This window comes from Grampus griseus, assembly GCF_964374135.1.
Source record: "Grampus griseus genome assembly, chromosome: 16".
NCBI classification, from domain to species: Eukaryota; Metazoa; Chordata; class Mammalia; order Artiodactyla; family Delphinidae; genus Grampus; species Grampus griseus.
Window position 1 is genome coordinate 50,061,612 of NC_139010.1, and position 21,838 is coordinate 50,083,449.

The 21,838-nt window shown below is 40.7% G+C and overlaps 1 protein-coding gene across 7 annotated transcripts in view; it reads right to left on the reverse strand.

The window, feature by feature from the left end:
- Positions 1 to 21,838, reverse strand: part of PANK1 (pantothenate kinase 1) — a 111,762-nt gene that overhangs the window by 25,110 nt on the left and 64,814 nt on the right. For all 7 annotated transcript variants that reach the window (XM_082673323.1, XM_082673329.1, XM_082673325.1 and 4 more), the window contains one exon: positions 2,713 to 3,065. In XM_082673323.1, coding sequence (XP_082529449.1) covers positions 2,713 to 3,065 — 353 coding nt within the window. The remainder of the gene's footprint in view (positions 1 to 2,712; positions 3,066 to 21,838) is intronic.

A 21,838-nucleotide genomic window follows, 5' to 3' on the forward strand; every position in this document is an offset into this window, starting at 1 on the left:
CTCGTGGCTTTGTAACTCTTTCTTGTACATTCTAAAATTGATGAAGACTAATTAACATTATCTAAGGATTTAAATACATTTACTATATATGAAAAGGACACAGTCATCAGACATAACAATTGCTAACTATTCAGGGTCGGCTGAACATCATTTAGATAGCCCTAGTTACTCGGGTTTTTAAAATACATGTCTGCAAACTTGTATTATGCTCAAAAGAGTGATTTTATATAACAACGACAGGACTTTACAGCTATGTATATACACTGCTTTATTATTTGTCAGATTGTTTACTACATAGTATAGTAGTATATATTGATCCTTTACAACTTAGTGTGCACCTTCAATTTCCCATTCTGGAAAGGGAAGAGCTTGGATACATTACACCTGAGGGCCTTAGCACTTACTAACCCTAACTCTTCCCCATACCAGCCTGGTTTGCTCTATTTCTTCTTCGGGTTCCTACTCCAAAGTTACCTCATCACACAAAGACCTGCCCAGCACTTCCTATCCCCCTTACCTATTTATTTTCCCCACTTATTGCCATTTGATATACTCCATAATCACTTTTTTGATTATTGACCATCTCCCTGCACTAGAATATAAGCTCCAGGAAGGCAGGGGCTTTGTTTTGTTCATAACAGTATTTGTTGCATTGATAGAGTATGATAAATACTTGTTGAATGAGAATGAATGCTTAGGAAAGAGAGTGATAAAACCTATTCATCCTCACAAACTTTGGAAGGATCAGGGCATATCACTTACTGACAGACGGGCTACAGGAAGAGATCTGTCTTCAATTGTCTTCACTTTGGCCAAGACTGAGCATGGAAATAGAAGGCAGGCTATATAATACTTTCTTTTATAGATGGCCAGGCTGTTAGGCAAATACTCCAAACTTGCTCCCTGCACCAGTCTGTTCATTAGGCTCCAGAAACCTCCTGAAGGAGCAGAGGCTTCTTTATCTTGGCCGTAATAAGATACGACCTTTCTCAGTTCAGAAACTTGAGAAACACACTTGCTCGTGGCCAACACAGATTGAGTAACTTTCTGGAATCCAGGGCATTACCCAAGAGGAGGGACGGAGACTTTGATGGAGTTTGCTTAAATGTCCCAGGTCACCTTGGTACACTTCAGGCTCCCTAGTGGAGATGGACACAGAGGACATCCTTGAGGGACCTGGGGAGCTCACAGCGCTAGGGGTGGGTCAGCACTTCCTGAATCAGAATTGAGCCGACACCCAGCTCTCACCTAGGGGACGGTATTTAGCGCCTCTTCATCTCTCTTTAGCTTTAGTTTCCTTATCCGCCTAAACACCTTACTGCCACTTTCTGAAAATGATGAAACTGAGGCCCACAGGAGGGACGTGTCTTGCCCAGTCACCCAGCTAGTTAAATGCAGAAACAGCACTAGAATTCAGGATCAGTGCTTTTTCATTTATGAATTTGAACTTAATTTTCATGGCCCTGGATCTCAACTTTCTCAGTTTCAAAACTCTTCAATCATTGGGTCCCTTTAGTGGGAAAAAGATCCCATGGATCTTTTAAGTAAGTGGCAGTGTCAGATCCTGCTGGCGAGGGCGAGGGGACACAGGAGGAAAAGCCAAAACCTGAATATAATCAATCTGACTTAATATAATGCTCTAGGGCTCTATTGCCAGCTCTTGTAGAAACCACTTATCAATGAGATAAATGATGTTACTTTTGATGATGCAAATAAAATTTGCAATTATAGCTTTATTAAGTACCATGAATAATGCATTGATTTATTATTTTATTCATGAATGATAAACTTTCTGGCGAGACTAATCCCCACATCTTCCAACCCTTCCTTCTCCTATGTTCAATCACTACTGTGAATTGAATTTTCTTTATTTTCTCTATCTATTGTTTCTCTTTCTTCTCATTTTATTCCCTGTGAGATGAAGCTAGACAGTATAGAGATTATCTTGACTGTAGAAATGGGGAAATTGGAACACATAGGTGTTAGGGATTGCTTAACAAAGAGAAAGTTAGGACTCCAGGTCACCCATCCATCTCTTCCACTTAGCCAACTTTGTCAAGTCTAAAGAAGCAACACTGCCAGTCAGGATATAGTATTATTCTTATTATGCAGAGCCATACTCGCTAAATCACGTTCACCAATAAAGCAATTCACCTCCGAATAACGTCAAAGATTTCATTTTTGTTTGTGAGCAAAACTTCTGAAGGACATTCATAAAACACAAATGATACAGAGCAAATGGGTAGAAAGAAGTAATCATTTTTAGTAAGATGCGTAGAAAGCCTTTCCTGCAGGCCTCAGTCTATATATCTATGAAACTGGCACAACGATCATGGTTTTCATGAAACATAAGAGTCTGGAAAACTAAAATACTTCAGAAGGGGATTTACATCACCTTGTCTTTGGCATATTGTGCAGAAGTAATTGTAACAAAAATGATGAGGACGGCCAATATGTACTGAGCACTAAGTGCTGGGTACATGTTATCTCATTCAATCCTTCATGTAACAACCCTATGAGGCAGAAACTATTTTTACTCTCCTATAGATGAGGAAACTGAGGCACAGAGGGGTGAAGTAAGCTTGTCCAAAGTCCCAAGCCTAGTGGTCAGGTTCTTCCATAAGAGATGCCATGATCATGGCCATGGGAGGGGTTTTCTTTCTTTCTCTAAGAGGTGGTTTTGTTGTTTGCAGGGGGGTAAAGCGGACCTACCGTTCTGAAGTCCTCTTCGAACTTAAAAGCCCCGCCTCCCGTGGCACAGAGAGTGGTGTGGAGGCTGGAGAAGTTCTTCTCGCTGCCCATCTGGATGAACCTGTGCATCGCGCAGCTGGGAAAGCGGATGAAATGCAGGTTCCCCTTCCGCCCACACATGGTCAAGTTTTTCAGTTCCAGGTGAACGTCTCGGATCCCGGTTTTCCCGTAAGCCGTGTTCGAAGTCAAATACTTCCTGATGCTCTTCAGGTTCTCCACTTCCTCTTGTTCCTCTTCAGCTGTAATATCCTTCGGTTCAAAGTAGACCAATTTAACCAGCGTCCCACCGATATCCATGCCGAACCACGGGAACGCTAGCGGACAGAAAGACAGAGTGCCCTTGAATTCTGGACAAAGAAATGGGCCGTCTTTGAATAGTCAATAATGAAATGCAGTGGTGTTGCATCTATAGCTGCATTTACCACGCAGTTTACCTGAATTCAACTCTAGGTGCCTAAAGGAGACAGGCGAGGAGAAATTCACACTTTAAATGGTGTCCATGATTCTGCCTACATTTCATTCAGAATCGGCCTCGGAATTGAATATGAGATGAGAATAAGATTCCCTAAGCCAGTCTCAATTGCCACGTGGTTCTCAGGGCTCCAGAAACTCACCAAATAGAGTTAACTCCCATACTTAAAGATACATATTTTGCATACACTCTGGCTCCCAAATGCTATTTTATCAGAATCTCAGCCAAAGAAAACAGTGATCTGTTCTGATGCCAGAGGAAACGCTGGCTATGCTAAGTGTACCAAGAGATGGTACGTTGACCTCTACGCCTCACCGCGTCTTCCTAGCTCATTCTTCGATGATCATTTTTACAGCATTCAATTTTTGCCTTCACGTGCTGACTTTATATGACATGACTCCACTGCTTTAATCTACAGAATAAATAGGAAGGAGAAAGGAGAGAGAGTGGGCTGTGAGAGCTGAGGGGCACACATGATGATCCCTATGGCGACAGGATTCTCAAAAGAACAGCTTGAGCTACAACTCATTTCTTTCTTTATTAAGGAGAGAAACTCTCTCCACCTCAAATGGCCCGCCCAGAAGTCCTCACCTCACCCATGTGTCCTCTGCCACAGATTCTGATTTAATTCTGAGGGAGGATCTAGGCACGAGCTTTTTTTTTTTTTTTTACGTTCCCCAGAGGTTCCAACTTGCAGGCTTGCAAACAGCTAAGCCACAAGAACCATGACCACTGAGAGTCAAGCCCACAAATAGCATAGCTCCTGACCAGGTCTGCAACACAAAGGCATGTTTTGTGTTATATATATATATATATATATATATATATATATATATATATATATATATATATATATATATATATATATATATATATATATATATTTTGCGGTACGCGGGCCTCTCACTGTTGTGGCCTCTCCCGTTGCGGAGCACAGGCTCCGGACGCGCAGGCTCAGCGGCCATGGCTCACGGGCCTAGCCGCTCCGCGGCATGTGGGATCTTCCCGGACCGGGGCACGAACCCATGTTCCCTGCATCGGCAGGCGGACTCTCAACCACTGCGCCCCCAGGGAAGCCCTGTGTTGTATTTTTATATATAAATATATATTTATATTTTAATCTGCTGGAGAGGCTTATCTATGACAAAATGAATTTCCATCGTAATTATTTTTATTGTTATTAAGAGAACGGGCTGAGCTCCCTGAACAGGCTGACTTTATTTAGAGGCAACCTGGAAAGTTAACGCTGGGCTGTCATATGTTCTGTAATGAACACAGGGCAAACCCAAGTGGGAATCCAATATTTGGAGTCTCCCTTTTCACCTTCCTCAGCAGACTCCATGGGCTAAAGCTGAAACTTCTATTAAAACTGAGTCTAAAGACTCAAGAAGTAAAAGTGGCTTCTTTCAAAAAGCTTATTTTATTCAGCCCTAGAGAACATCCATTTGAGCCCTGGTCAAACTGTGCACATTACACCTAGAGATTACATTGCCAGGAACATGCCTGGGACCTAGAGGGCTTCTTTTTTCTAGGCAGCCCCACTATTAAGCTCTCTTCATGGGCACACTGGGGAGGGAGGAGGAAGGAGTACATGGGAGGAAGCAATTCCTGAACAGAATCTTCTCTCCTGTGCTTCCCTGTTGTCATTTTAGCTGTGATCCAAGCCAGCTGCTCCACACTTAGTAAGCAGTAACTCTAATGGTATAGAAAAATAAAACCTCAAACTCCCAAAAAGAGTAAGAGCAGCAAATGCCACTGACAAGACCAATTTAACAAATGTCCTATTATCTTTGCAGAAGTTTGCAAAGCAAATCCCACACAGCCCAGTGTAGGGTGGGAAGCTTGCTTATCCAGCCTAGCAGGAGAGAATAGAAAACTGGAAACAGTTTATCCCTATCTCACAGATGACATTTCTTGGTCCATTCTCTAAAAATTACTGTCAGCATGGCCCACAGTGTAGGTAGTAGGTAAATCCTTGATCTAGAATTCAGACCAATTGCTTCCCAGAAGCAGCAGCCAGTAACTAGCTCACATTAACTCCCTCCATCTCCCTGGATCTCAATTTCCTTATCTGTGAAAGGAGTGGACTGCATAAGAATGGCCTCCAGTTCCCTCCCTTCCATAAACTTTCCATGGATTTTTAAAGAAACACACACAAAAAATCGCAACTACCCCTAATCACACAGGCCATCCAGAGCCCTAGTTTTAAACCCCACTGAAATACGCTATAGTACATCAACAGGTGCCCAGGCTATGCAATTGGGGTTGCAGGTGTAATCCATTCTCATCAAAGTAGGAAAGACGTACTAGTGGATGGGATTGGGGAAGGGTATTCTGGAACATTGCTAGGATAACTATTTTTGAAAGACAACAACATCTATTAAACATCTAGCAACATCTATTAAAATTAAAAGTACACATACATTTTAAATGCAGTTAATCCCTCTCTTGGACCATATTAGAAAAAGGACCAGTATTTGAGGACGGCTATAAGGAAGTTCACTGCACCCCTTACAGTGACCAAATTTAAGAAAAACAAAAAAGCAAGATCAAAACAAATTGGAAACAATGTGCATACCCTTTAACAGAGAAACTTCAATAAAGCATGACTTCCAAACCATGGAATATTAGGCAGACATTAAAAAGAATGAATGAGATCTATACTAACTGCCTAGAGGGATACACCCCCAATCTTCTGTTAATGAGAAAAGCAAGAGATACCAAGAAGTGTAAATAATTTATTAACCCCTTCTGGTTTGAAAAAAAAGTAGGGGAGGGAGGGAGGAAAGAAAGGAGGAAGGGAGGGATGAAGGACAGCAGGCAGGCAGGTGGAAAGAAGAACCTTAAGTGTTTATGATTTTATGAGCCCACAGGACGGTACAGAGGGCCACCCCTTCAGGTTGTTAATATTGTCAGAGGGTGGCAGGATAAGCAGGTTTTATAGGTAGAGGTTAGAAATCAGGGGAGAGGATGAGAAAATTCTATACTTAGAACTTGCAGTATATAAAGAAGTAAAAAAATAAGAATTCAGTGATAATGGAAAATAGGAGACACCTTAGCACAGAATGGACAGAATAAGTTGTGTGTAACCCAGAAAAGCCCCTACATGGCCTTTATTTGGTTGGATATTGTTAAGTACAGGAAACTGAAAAGAGGTCTCACTTTTTAAAATGCATCAGGGGACAGCTAAGCATTTTATAAGTTATTTACAATTCCAGTTTCTTCTTCCTGCTTCACCTCCTGCGCAGTTTTGAGCCATTTCAAAGCTTTTGTTAGCAACTCAGCAAAACAGGGGGGGGAAGTGTAGAGTTTTGGAAATTCAGTTAAATGTCATATCAGCAGTTTGGGTTAAGGTAAAAGGGAGCAAGGATTGGAAAACTATAGTTTGAATGGCAATAGAAATTGCTTTCACTTACCTATATTCATTTCTTACCTTCATGAAAAATTAAATGCTCTTCTATTCACATTTTAATGCTTTTATAGGACACTGTCATATTTTAAATGTTCAGTTTTATTTATCTTCCTGATATCAAGGTCTACCTAAACTACACTTCCCGTATACGAGCTGTGGATGGAGACAATCCTTGACTCACGTTTTCTTTAATCCAGGGTATGCAGATGCTTTGATAAATTCAGCTGAACCACTAAGGGCCTGTTCTGTGTTTGCCAGAAGTGATGCTCGTTCTAGATACAGAACGTCTGCATTCACCCTTTACTCCTGCCTTTTAAACCCAGATGCCTTTTTTAGTTCAGAAGTCTGTAGATCAAGAGGACCCACATCCAGAGTTGATGTCAAAATGACCCCCTAATTTAGTACCAACTGCATCATCCAGATGCTGTGACTGGGTGGGACTGCGGGGTTCTCTCCTTTGGGGAGGGGATGAGTGTTTCACCTGCAGGAGGGGCAGCGAGCCAAATATCTGGTAATCAGAAGAGCAAACTGTGGTTGTCATTAGGGCTGCTGCTTCCCTTGCTTCCTGGCCCATGGGGTCAAACTACAGTTCCTGGCCATTTCTGAATGGAGCCGGGCAATGTGCTTCATCTGGACAGTGAGTTAGGAATGGAAATGGTGTGTGTCACTTTCAGGCGAGAGCACTTACGGCTTGTGTCAGACCTTGCAGAACTCTTTCTCTGTTACCGTGACCACCAAAATTAAAGATAACAATTGCTCCATCAGCCAGGATGCAGAGTCAAGACGAGCCATATTGGAACCCCAGCTGCCCATCAATGAACTTACAGTGCGAAGGAGAAATAAACCTTTGTTGTTTTAAGGTACTGAGATTTGGAGGCTGTTCCCGCAGGATGATCTTGCCTGTCCTGACTAGTATACTTTCCATCAAAATCTTTGGCTGTTTTTTTCCCTGGAGCCTTCCCTCTCCTGCAGAACCAGATCCAGGGACTGCCAGTATCGCTGATAAACATGTGGTAGCTGAGTGTTAATAAAAGCGTACATAGGCTCTGTTGCATTTATTTGTGTAAAAATTTCTGGAAACACAAACCTGAATTGGCAATCTGATAGTAGTTAAAACCCTGAAATAAACCTGTATTCTACATAGTGTGGTGAAAATATTTTAAAATTTTATTGGTAGTCAATGGCTTTAAGACAAAGCCTGTTTCTTAAAGACCTTTTCAGAACACTAGAATAGTCTCTGAGGGGCACTTAAATATATATAACATCTTTACCGGAGTATAATTGCTTCACAATGAGGGACACTTATGCTTCTTGCAGTAAATTTCAAGGGTTACACAGTGAATTCCAAATAGCATAAATGAGTAAAGTGAGAAAAAACCAAAACCAAAATCAAAAACAAAACAACCACACACAAACAGAGAGAAAAGGTTTCCTACCAGTCAAGGAAACAATCTTAAAGAGCTAAGGGGGCCTGACATGAGAAAATCTACCTCCTCTCAAACAACCAGCCACAGAGCTTTAGGGTTCCTAGTGCAGCAAGTTTCCCTACCATCGGTATGTCTTCCTGTGCGTAAAGTAGGTGCCCAGTGCTCAAGATTAGCTCCTCTGTGCACGGGTCTGACTCAGCAACCTGCTGCTGTCATGGGCAGTTTTCCCTAGGTTCACCAACTTGAAATTTGTTATAATAGTTGTGAACAGGGAGCAAAAGGACTGCATTTCTTGCCCCACTATTTGTTAATAGGTTTGTTAAGCAAACTAATAAACAGGTGGAAAAGATGTTTGAAGATGATGTGTGATCAACAGATAAAAGAGACTTTTCAAGCACTTTGGAGATATTTTTACACTATGTGAATACTGACTATGTTCAAGTTGCCTAAGGACCTCTGCAAGTTAAAAACAACCACAACAGGGCTTCCCTGGTGGCGCAGTGGTTGAGAATCTGCCTGCCGACGCAGGGGACACGGGTTCGAGCCCTGGTCCGGGAAGATCCCACATGCCGCGAAGCAACTGGGCCCGTGAGCCACAACTACTGAGCCTGCGTGTCTGGAGCCTGTGCTCCGCGACAGGAGAGGCCGCGATAGTGAGAGGCCTGCGCACCGCGATGAAGAGTGGCCCCCGCTTGCCACAACTAGAGAGAGCCCTCGCACAGAAATGAAGACCCAACGCATCCAAAAATAAATAAATTAATTAATTAATTAAAAAGAAAAGACACATCTTTAAAAAAAAAAAAAAACAACCACAACAACTTTAACTTAGATCCAAGTGTGTAATACAAACTGTATTTCTTTAAAAATTTCCTGAGTGCTAGCCTTCCCTTCACTATGTCTAAATTTGGTTGATAGTATAATGAAATTCTTTGCTAATATATTCATAGAAACATTGAACTTTAAGAGGTAGAAGGGACCTTTGGTGGAGTTCAACACCCTGTTTACAGATAAGAAAATCAAGGTTTAGAAAGATCAAGGAATTACCCAAGGTCAGTCACAGTAGGTAACAGAACCTATTCTTAGTTTCGTGAGCAACAAAGTCCCCATTTCGTTCCGCTAGTCTGAGTTGTCTGTCACTTGCAAGAGATAGAATGATTGTGGGCAAGTTTCTTTCTTGAGCCATTTACTAATCTGTAAGATGGAGGTAGACTAACCCAACTAACTAAAGTTCTGTCTGGTTCTCATATTCGATCATCCTAAATACACACACACAAAGTTCTCCAAAACCGTACTTTTAACAGCATAAAACGTTAACAGTTGAGACCCTAAGAACTATTTAAGGACCTTGAAGAAAATGGCAAATGTAAAACTTAATAAAAGGGTTTTCATAACATTGTGAAGAAACCCATAATTACTGCACACAGAGCAATCTGCTAAACATTAAATACTCTTATGCAAAGAAACCTGAATCATGGTTTCTTTCAAATTAATGCATACCAGATTTCTTTAGTTTATATTTCAGTCACATGGCAAGGATACATGAACACAAGCGCTTACAGAGTACTAATGGGAATATAAACTGTTGCAATCCTTCCTCTGCACTATTTGGAAATATGCATCAAAAAGTTCCAGATTCCTATGCCCTTTGATACATTAGTTCCACTTTACCCTAAAGAAATAACTATGCATGCATTTAAAAATTTATCTTACAAAAATCTTTAAAGTTTTACTAATAATGAGGATGTGAAATTCAATGTCCAAAAATAGAAGGCTGGTTAAATAAATGATTATCCACTAACACAAAGGAACAATACATCACCATTAAAATCATTGTGTAGGATGTCAATTAATGATGTAAGGAGAATGTTCATCATATACTGTTAGGTGAAAAGTGTGGGTGATTAAATGGTACATTTCGTACGATTACAATTTTGTATAAAAATTAAACAGCTATTTTTCGCAGAAAACAAGACTAGAAACTTCAGGCCAAAATGTTAACAGGCATTATGTATAGTGGATTAAGGTTTTTTTCTTCTTCTGGCTTTGCTGATATGATGTTTTTCAATTTTTTACAGTCAATATGTTGAATCTTCATAATCAGAGTTATTTTAGAATTCTCAAACAAAAACTTCTCTGTAATGATGCAAAAGAAAAAAAAAACTGTTTTAATTTTGCTTCAGTGAGCAGAGAGCAGATCTGTGGTCTTGTCCATGAAAAAAAGTATGCCTGCATTCCTCATCTCAACAGTTCCTTCCTGTCTCAAGCAATATTCTGCCCATCTCAAGCCTGTTACCGAAATCCAAGATGGCAATATAAAAAAGATGTGGTACATATATACAATGGCGTACTACTCAGTCATAAAAAAAGAATTAAATTTTGCCATTTGCAACAACATGGATGGACTTGGAGGGCATTATGCTTAGTGAAATAAGTAAAACAGAGAAAGACAAATACTGTATGCTATCATATGTGGAATCGAAAAAATTAAACAAACTAGTGAATATAACAAAAAAGAAACAGACTCACAGATATAGAGGGCAAACTAGTGGTTACCAGTGGGGAGAGGGAAGGGGAGAGGGGCAAGACAGGGGTAGGGAAGTGAAAGGTACAAACTATTAGGTATAAAATAAGCTACAAGGATATATTGTACAGCACATGGAATATACCCAAGATCTTGTAATAACTATAAATGGACTAAAACCTTTAAAAATTGTGAATCACTATATTGTACACCTGCAACTTATATAATATTGTACAGCAACTATACTTCAATTTAAAAAGTTTAAAAAAAAAAAAAAAGAATGACAGGGGAAGCCTGACACCCAAGAGCAGAGTCCTTTAGCCAGTTAGATGCTTGACATCACCAGGGCTCCTTCAGGTAGGAAAAAACCTGAATTACTCCCTTATTGTCAAGGCAAAACCTGTATGTTAAACTTGGCAATTCAAAACACAGTTAAGGAAGCACAGGTATGTTTGTGGGAATGGATCACCACGGGAAAGGCTACATACCCCCGTGTGACAGTAACCCTTCTTCCACTGACACAGCCTCAGATGCCCATCAACTTTCTCCCTCTCACCCAGACAAGGGTGGGAACAAAAGTGCTGATCATAGTATCACATGAGTAAGAGCAAAAGGATAGTGAGGATTCCTTTCAGAACTCCCGAGACAAGTAGAAGTATTATCACATCAGCCTCCAGGACTAACTTCTGGATTTCACCACCTCTGCCATGCAGGCCCAAATTAACTGTTAGGCACAATGGGCTCGGTGCCTATAGTATTTTTAAGCCATCACGAAAATATTGCAATTTCTTTTAAAATCAGAAGAAAATATATGAATTTTCAGGTCAAAGAAAATGTTGTAATACATCTTATCAACACATCCATCTTTATATCAAAAGAGTCGTAAAATACAATTTTTATTTCTTTTTTATGGAGCAAGGGGCCCTGCAAAGGCAAGTGCCTGAGGTCTATGAAAGTTAAGCTGTTTATATTCTGCTCGACACCCAACCCCAGGTTAGAAATGACAATACGTGACCAGAGTTTACTTTGTGTGTGTAATTTGAACTGGATCTCTACGATGTGTTTACAATTGTATTTCTGGAAAACAACTTCCATTTTAGTATTTTATGCAACTAAACTTTAAAGTCAAATGTTTTAATTATCTTTATTTTTTAAAACTGGCTGTATTCAACCACAATGTTTCTCAAATTTGCCTCATCATAAAAACCATCAAAGGCACTCCCTGCGACTTCCCTGGCGGTCCAAAAGACTCTGCACTTCCACTGCAGTGGGTGTGGGTTGATCCCTGGTCGGGGAAATAAGATTCCACATGCCGCGAGGTGTGGCCAAAACGTTAAAAAACAAAACAAAACAAAAATTCCTAGGCCACTGCCTGGAGAGCCCAAAGCAGTGGGACTGGAGAAAATGTTTTCAAAGAGGGGCCCCTGGAATTCTCACAGGTCAAGCTCAAAACCACAGTTCTAGCTGAATCGCAATGAATGCTCTAAGTAGCTGGACCACTATTTGAAAGTGACAATCAGAGTTTGAATGAGCTGCCTTTGCTCCTAACTGCCAGGGAACTCAGGCTGCCAGCTGAGGGCAATGCACGGTAATGACCCAGCTGACACCCCATTCCCAGGAGGGACTTGGGAACAACCTATCACTTGTTAATTAAATTATTTCTGGGCAATTTATAACATGAGTGCCACAGGTGATTTTCACATCTTAAATACAGCTTCTGAAGTTTCCAGTTATCATTCATCTGGGACTAAACCCCACGGATATGGGTCTAGAAATGTTCCATATATAATTAAATTTCATCCATGTGCTCTTCTCTCCCAGTGACTCCCATTTTTAAAAAATTTAATTAATTTATTTTTTATGCAGCAGGTTCTTATTAGTTACCTATTTTATACATATTAGTGTATATATGTCAATCCCAATCTCCCAATTCATCCCACCACCCTCTCCCCCCACTTTCCCCACTTGAGGTCCATACGTTTGTTTTCTACATCTGTGTCTCTATTTCTGCCTTGTAATCTGTACCATTTTTCTAGATTCCACATATATGCGTTAACATACGATATTTGTTTTTCTCTTTCTGACTTACTTCACTCTGTATGATAGTCTCTAAGTCCATCCATGTCTCTACAAATGACCCAATTTCGTTACTTTTTATGGCTAATATTCCATTATATATTTGTGCCACATCTTCTTTATCCATTCATCTGTCAGTGGGCATTTAGGTTGCTTCCATGTCCTGGCTATTGTAAATAATGCTGCAATGAGCATTGGGGTGCAGGTGTCTTTCTGAATTATGGTTTTCTCTGGGTATATGCCCAGGAGTGGGATTGCTGGGTCATATGGTAGTTCTATTTTTAGTTTTTTAAGGAACCTCCATACTGTTCTCCATAGTGGCTGTATCAATTTACATTCCCAACAGTGCAAGAGGGTTCCCTTTTCTTCACACCCTCTCCAGCTTTGGTGTTTGTAGATTTTCTGATGATGCCCATTCTAACTGGTGTGAGGTGATATCTCATTGTACTTCTGGTTTGCATTTCTCTAATAATTAGTGATGTTGAGCAGCTTTTCACGTGCCTCTTGGGCATCTGTATATCTTCTTTGGAGAAATGTCTATTTAGGTCTTCTGCGCATTTTTGGATTGGGTTGTTTTTTTTTTAATATTGAGCTGCACGAGCTGTTCATATATTTTGGAGATTAATCCTTTGTCCGTTGATCTGTTGGCAAATATTTTCTCCCATTCTAAGGGTTGTCTTTTCGTTTTGTTTATACTTTCCTTTGCTGTGCAAAAACTTCTAAGTTTCATTAGGTCCCATTTGTTTATTTTTGTTTTTATTTCCCTTACTCTAGGAGGTGGGTCAAAAAGGATCTTGCTGTGATTCATGTCAAAGAGTGTTCTCCCTATGTTTTCCTCTAAGAGTTTTATAGTGTCTGGTCTTACATTTAGGTCTTTAATTCATTTTGAGTTTATTTTTGTGTATGGTGTTAGGGACTAATTTCATTCTTTTATATGTAGCTGTCCAGTTTTCCCAGCACCACTTATGAAGAGACTGTCTTTTCTCCATTGTATATCCTTGCCTCCTTTATCATAGATTAGTTGACCAGGGGTGCGTGGGTTTATCTCTGGGCTTTCTATCCTGTTCCATTGATCTATAGTTCTGTTTTTGTGTCAATGCCATACTGTCTTGATTACTGTAGCTTTGAAGTCAGGGAGTCTGATTCCTTCAGCTCCACTTTTTTCCCTCAAGACTGCTTTGGCTATTTGGTGTGTTTTGTGTCTCCATAGAAATTTTAAGTTTCTTTGTTCTAGTTCCGTAAAAAATGTCACTGGTAATTTGATAGGGATTGCATTGAATTTGTAGATTGCTTTGGGTAGCATAGTCATTTTCACAATATTGATTCTTCCAATCCAAGAACATGGTATATCTCTCCATCTGTTTGTGTCATCTTTGATTTCTTTCATCAGTGTTTTATATTTTCTGAGTACAGGTCTTTTACCTCCTTAGGTAGGTTTATTCCTGGGTACTTTACTCTTTTTGTTGCAATGGTGAATGGGATTGTTTCCTTAATTTCTCTTTCTAATCCTTCATTGTTAGTGTATAGGAATGCAAGAGATTTCTGTGCATTAATTTTGTATCCTGCAACCTTACCAAATTCATTGATTAGCTCTAGTAGTCTTCTGGTGGCATCTTTAGGATTCTCTATGTATAGTATCATGTCACCTGCTAACAGTGACAGTTTTACTTCTTTTCGAATTTGTATTCCTTTTCTTTCTTTTTCTTCTCTGATTGCCGTGGTTACGACTTCCAAAACTATGTTGAATAATAGTAGCGAGAGTGAACATCCTTGTCTTTTTCCTCATCTTTGAGGAAATGCTTTCAGTTTTTCACCATTGAGAATGATGTTTGCTGTGGGTTTGTCGTATATGGCCTTTATTATGTTGCGGTAGGTTCCCTCTATGCCCACATTCTGGAGAGTTTTTATCATAAATGGTGCTGAATTTTGTCAAAAGCTTTTTCTGCATCTATTGAGAGGATCATATGGTTTTTATTCTTCAGTTTGTTAATATGGTGTATCACACTGTGATACTGAAGAATCCTTGCATCCCTGGGATAAAACCCACTTGATCATGGTGTATGATCCTTTTAATGAGTTGTTGGGATTCTGTGTGCTAGTATTTTGTTGAGGATTTTTGCATCTATATTCATCAGTGATATTGGTCTGTAATTTTCTTTTTTTGTAGTATCTTTGTCTGGTTTTGGTATCAGGGTGACGGTGGCCTCATAGAATGAGTTTGGGAGTGTTCCTTCCTCTGAAATTTTTTGGAACAGTTTGAGAAGGGTAAGTGTTAGTTCTTCTCTAAATGTTTGATAGAATTCACCTGTGAAGCTATCTGGTCCTGGACTTTTGTTCATTGGAAGATTTTTAATCACAGTTTCAATTTCATGACTTGTGACTGGTCTGTTCATATTTTCTATTTCTTCCTGGTTCAGTCTTGGAAGGTTATACCTTTCTAAGAATTTGTCCATTTCTTCCAGGTTGTCCATTTTATTGGCATAGAGTTGCTTGTAGTAGTCTATTATGATACTTTGTATTTCTGTGGTGTCCACTGTAACTTCTCCATTTTCATTTCTAATTTTATTGATTTGCATCCTCTCCCTCTTTTTCTTTTTTTTTTTTTGGCGGTACGCGGGCCTCTCACTGTTGTGGCCTCTCCCGTTGCGGAGCACAGGCTCCAGATGCGCAGGTTCAGTGGCCATGGCTCACGGGCCCAGCCCCTCCGCGGCGTGTGTGATCTTCCTGGACCGGGGCACGAACCCGTGTCCCCTGCATCGGCAGGCAGACTCTCAACCACTGCGCCACCAGGGAAGCCCTCCCTCTTTTTCTTGATGAGTCTGGTAAAGGTTTATCACTTTTGTTTATCTTTTCAGAGAACCAGCTTTTAGTTTTGTTGATCTTTGCTATCGTTTTCTTTGTTTCTATTTCATTTATTTCTGCTCTGATCTTTATGATTTCTTTCCTTCTATTAACTTTGGGTTTTGTTTGTTCTTCTTTCTCTAGTTCCTTTAGGTGTAAGGTTAGATTGCTTATTTGAGATTTTTCTTGTTTCTTGAGGTAGGATTGTATTAGTATAAACTTCCCTCTTAGAATTGCTTTTGCTGCATCCCATAGGTTTTGGATCATCATGTTTTTGTTATAATTTGTCTCCAGCAAGTATAATCAAAATTTTTAAAATTTCCTCCTTGATTTCTTCAGTGATCTCTTGGTTATTTAGTAACGTATTGTTTAGCCTCTATGTGTTTGTGTTTTTTACATTTTTTTCCCTGTAACTGATTTCTAATCTCATAGCATTGTGGTCAGAAAAGATGCTTGATATGATTTCAATTTTCTTAAATTTACTGAGGTTTGATTTGTGACCCAAGATGTGATCTATCCTGGAGAATGTTCCATGTGCACTTGAGAAGAAAGTGTAATCTGCTGTTTTTGGATGGAATGTCGTATAAATATCAATTAAATCTATCTGGTCTATTGTGTGATTTAAAGCTTGTGTTTCCTTTAATTTTCTGTCTGGATGATATGTCCACTGGTGTAAGTGAGGTGTTAAAGTCCCCTTCTATTAGTGTGTTACTGTCAATTTCCTCTTTTACTTATTTATTTTTTTGCGGTATGCAGGCCTCTCACCACTGTGGCCTCTCCCGTTGCGGAGCACAGGCTCTGGACGCGCAGGCTCAGTGGCCACGGCTCACGGGCACAGCTGCTCCACGGCATGTGGGATCCTCCCGGACTGGGGCACGAACCCGTGTCCCCTGCATTGGCAGGCAGACTCTCAACCACTGCACCACCAGGGAAGCCCGATTTCCTCTTTTATAGATGTTAGCATTTGCCTTACACATTGAGGTATTACTATGTTGGGTGCATATATATTTATAACCATTATATCTTCTTCTTGGATTGATCCCTTGATCACTATGTAGTGTCCTTCCTTGTCTCTTATAATATTCTTTATTTTAAAGTCTATTTTATCTGATATGAGTATTGCTACTCCAGCTTTCTTTTGATTTCCATTTGTACAGAATATCTTCTTCCATCTCCTCACTTTCAGTCTGTCTGTGTCCGTAGGTCTGAAGTGGGTCTCTTTTAGACAGCATATATATGGGTCTTGTTTTTGTATCCATTCGGCGAGCCAGTGTCTTTTGCTTGGAGCATTTAATCCATTCACGTTTAAAGTAATTATCAACATGTATGTTCCTATTACCATTTTCATAATTGTTTTGCGTTTGTTTTTGTAGGTCTTTTTCTTCTCTTGTGTTTCCCACTTAGAGAAGTCCCTTTAGCATTTGTTGTAGAGCTGGTTTGGTGGTGGTGAATTCTCTTGGTTTTTGCTTGTCTGTAAAGCTTTTGATTTTTCTGTTGAATCTGAATGAGATCTTTGCTGCGTAGAGTAATCTTGGTTGTAGGTTCTTCCCTTTCATTACTTTAAATATATTGTGCCACTCCCTTCTGGCTTGTAGAGTTTCTGCTGAGAAATCAGCTGTTAACCTTATGGGAGTTCCCTTGTATGTTATGTGTCATTTTTCCCTTGTTGCTTTTAATAATTTTTCTTTGTCTTTAATTTTTGCCAATTTGATTACTATGTGTCTTGGCATGTTTCTCCTTGGATTTATCCTGTATGGGACTCGCTGCACTTCCTGGACTTGGGTGGCTATTTCCTTTCCCACGTTAGGGAAGTTTTTGACTATAATCTCTTCAAATATTTTCTCTGGTCCTTTCTCTCTCTCTTCTTCTTCTGGGACCCCTATAATGCGAATGTTGTTGCGTTTAATGTTGTTTCAGAGGTCTTTTAGGCTGTCTTCATTTCTTTTCATTCTTTTTTCTTTATTCTGTTCCGCAGCAGTGACTTCCACCATTCTGTCTTGCAGGTCACTTATCCGTTCTTCTGCCTCAGTTATTCTGCTATTGATTCCTTCTAGTGTATTCTTCATTTCAGTTATTGCATTGTTCATCTTTGTTTGTTTGTTCTTTAATTCTTCTAGTGGTTGCTTCTTTAATTCTTCTAAGTCTTTGTTAAACATTTCTTGCATCTTCTCGATCTTTGCCTCCATTCTTCTTCTGATGTCCTGGATCATCTTCACTATCATTGTTCTGAATTCTTTTTCTGGAAAGTTGCCTATCTCCAGTTTATTTAGTTGTTTTTGTGGGGTTTTATCTTGTTCCTTCATCTGGTACCTAGTCCTCTGCCTTTCCATTTTGTCTATCTTTCAGTGAATGTGGTTCTCTTTCCACAGGCTGCAGAACTGTAGTTCTTCTTGCTTCTGCCGTCTGCCCTCTGGTGGATGAGGCTATCTAAGAGGCTTGTGCAAGCTTCCTGACGGGAGGGACTGGTGGTGGGCAGAGCTCAGTAAAACTTTAATCCACTTGTCTGCTGATGGGTGGGGCTGGGTTCCCTCCCTGTTGGTGGTTTGGCCTGAGGCGACCCAGTACTGGAGGCTACCTGGCTCTTCGGTGGGGCTAATGGCAGACTCTAGGAGGGCTCACATCAAGCAGTACTTCCCAGAACTTCTGCTGCCAGTGTCCTTGTCCTCAAGGTGAGCCACAGCCACACACACCCTCATCTCTGCAAGTGACCCTCCAACACTAGCAAGTAGGTCTGGTTCAGTCTCCCCTGGAGTCACTGCTCCTTCCCCTGGGTCCTGATGTGCACACTACTTTGTGTGTACCCTCCAAGAGTGGAGTCTCTGTTTCCCCCAGTCCTGTTGGAAGTCCTGCAATCAAGTCCCACTAGCCTTCAAAGTCTGATTCTCTAGGAATTGCTCCTCCCATTGCTGGACCTCCAGGTTGGGAAACCTGACGTGGGGCTCAGAACCTTCACTCCAGTGATTGGACTTCTGTGGTATAATTGTTCGCCAGTTTGTGAGTCACCCACCCAGCAGTTATGAGATTTGATTTTATTGTGATTGCGGCTGTCCTACCACCTCATTGAGGCTTCTCCTTTGTCTTTGGATGTGGGGTATCTTTTTGGTGAGTTCCAGTGTCTTCCTGTTGATGATTGTTCAGTAGTTAGTTGTAATTCCAGTGCTCTTGCAAGAGGGAGTGAGCACATGTCCTTCTCCTCTGCCATCTTGAGCCAACCTCTCCCAGTGATTCCCATTTTAAAGGCAACCAGGCATTCTTCCACAAAGAAGAGCGCTCTGGCAACAGTACTCATGTATTTAGGTCAGGCAGGCAGATACTCTTTGATTTGCAACCCATGGCACAGACAACCACATGAAATCAGAAGAACAAACAGATACATCGACATAAAAGCTATGTCACTTTTTTTTTGTAGGTTAAGATTTGGGAGGAACAAAAGGTCTTGCAGGGCGCCATTCTGGTGGCACCAGTAAATGTATTCTTAGCTTGGGTCTGGGCCAGGAGTTAGCAGGGCCAAGTTGGAGGCAGACATGAGGGGACCCAAAATGTCAAAGCCATGAGGTTAAAACAAACTTTTCCTCGAGTCTCTTCCTCAAGTCCCTGAGAGGCTCAGTGAGGTGCAGTTTCTTTCCCAAGGTCCCAGAGCCTCTCTATGCCAGCTTCTTATGAGAGAAATCAGAGCAGAGAGACCACCGAGCTCATCTTCTCCCCCTCACCCCTGCAGTCAAGCCCTGAATCTGTTCCAGGTCTTAAGGAGGGAAAATGAGAGGCAGATGAAATTTGTTTCCCATTCCACAGCAATGTTCTCAGGTTAAGCGGGGGAGCAGGGGTGGGGGGTGAGGAAAAGACAATTACAGACAGTTACGGTCATCGTCCCTATTTCTCACCCAGAAGCTGCCTGTCCCGCCCAGTCTAGAGGCAAGGGAAGGTGAGTATCAACCTTCCATATGGTTCTCACCTTTAACTACACCGCCTTATTCATAAGAAATACAGTCCGTGGACTAAAAACATTCCACCGTTTTGACCATGCAGAGATATGCCATGGGGACCTGAGTACAGTGCACCTGTGTGACTATCACCAGTGTGAGCGTTTCAGCCACCAGAGCTGATCCCAGCATCCACCCAGGAATGGTTCTTCCAGCTACCTAATGCCATACACTGAGGCTCAAGATGGTAATCTCATTACCTACTTAAGCAAATCCCAGAATAAACCACCAAGAGGTTTAGCTTTCTGTCTTGGTTTAGCTAAACCACCAAGAGGTTTAGCTTTCTGTCTTTTTTGTTCCTATAGACAGTGGGACCCACTGTGGCAGAGTCAGGACGCAGCAATGAACCTGCTTCCCTGGCACTTACATTCTCGTTTGCAAGGACTGATCGTTAATCAAGAACAGTCTGGACTCACAGACTTAGAGAATGAATTTATGGTTACCAGGGGGGAAGGGGAGGTGGGAGAGATAGTTAGGGAGTTTGGGATTGACATGTCCACACTGCTATATTTAAAATGGATAACCAACAAGGACCTACCGTATAGCACAGGGTACTCTGCTCAAAATTCTGTAATAACCTAAATGGGAAAAGAATTTGAAAAAGAATAGATACATATATATATATGGCTGAGTCACTTTGTTGTAACCTGAAACTAACACAACACTGTTAATCAACTATACTCCAACATAAAATAAAAAGTTTAAAAAAAAAACAGTCTGGAGAGGAGTGAAAACTCTGCTATGAGTTAAATTCACATTGCCGTTGTACCAGACACTACTTAATTAAAACAATCCTTTAATATTTACAAATGGCAGCAGCTCTTCGCAGGGTTCCCTTCTGAGCACAGTAACTGTCACAAAGTAAAGCCTGACACCAATTCCTAGCGATTCAAGAACCTTCTTTTTTTTTTTTTTTTAAAGTCCTGGGATTTTTTTAAAAAATAAATTTATTTATTTGTTTATATTTTATTTTTGGCTGTGGTGGGTCCTCGTTATTGCGCGTGGGCTCTAGTTGCAGCTAGTGGGGGCTACTCTTTGTTGCAGTGCGTGGGCTTCTCATTGTGGTGGCTTCTCTTGTTGCAGAGCATGGGCTCTAGGCATGTGGGCTTCCGTCATTGTGGTACGTGGGCTCAGTAGTTGTGGCTTGCGGGCTCTAGAGCACAGGCTCAGTAGTTGTGGTGCACTGGCTTAGTTGCTCCGCGTCACGTGGGATCTTCCCGGACCACGGCTCGAACCCATGTCCCCTGCACTGGCAGGCGGATCCTTAACCACTGTGCCTCCAGGGAAGTCCCCATTCAAGAACCTTCTAATTAAACTGGATATAAAGTTTTAACCTACAAAAAGTTTCAAAATCACAAGGATGTTAGTGTTTGAGGGATGTAAGACACCTTTTAGGGAAATGCACATCAAAACGACAATGAGATACTACTTCAAGCACACTAGGATGACTATATTTAAAACACGGAAAATAACAAGTGTTGGTGAGGATGTGGAGAAACTGGAACCCTCCTACACTGCTGGTTGGAATACAAAATAGTACAGTCACTTTGGAAAACAGTCTGGCAGTCCTGCAAGAGGTTAGACATAAGCTAGTATAAGATCTAGCAAGTTCAGCCTCAGGTATATACCTAGGAGAAATGAAAATATACGCCCCCACAAAAATTTGTATCTGAGTGATCAGAGCAGTATTACTCATAATAGCCAAAAAGTGGAAACAATACAAATGTCCATCAATTGATGCATGGATAAATAACATGAAATATTATTTGACAGTAAAAAGGAACGACATACTGATACATACTAAGACATGGGTGAGCCTTGAAAACACTATGCTAAGTGAAAGGAGTCAATCACAAAAGACCAGGTATTATATGATTCCATTTCTATGAAATATCCACAACAGGCAAGTCTATAGAGACAAAAAGATTAGTAGTTTTCCAGGGTTGGGAGTTACGGGTATGGGGGGAAAGGGGAGTGATTGCTAATAAGGTTTTTTGGGGGGTGATGATGTAGTCTAAACTTAATTGTGGTGATGGTTGCACTCTGAATATACTAAAAAACACTGAACTGTACACTTTAAGTGGGTGAATTCTATCTCAGTAAAGCAGATTTTATAACATATATAAAGCTCTGGCCCAATCCCTGCCTTTTATAAATGACTTTTAAGATATAAATGCCAAGTTATACATTGTTTTTGAAGGAAATCTTCCTAAAATGCATAACCCACCTTCTCGCATTCTTAAAGAAAATAGAAGAAAATCTTAGCTCTTTCTGATGACTTGGAGTCATGTAAGAATCAATTACTGTACTACACCACTATATACTGATGCCCTCAGGAACCACATAAACGTGTGCTTC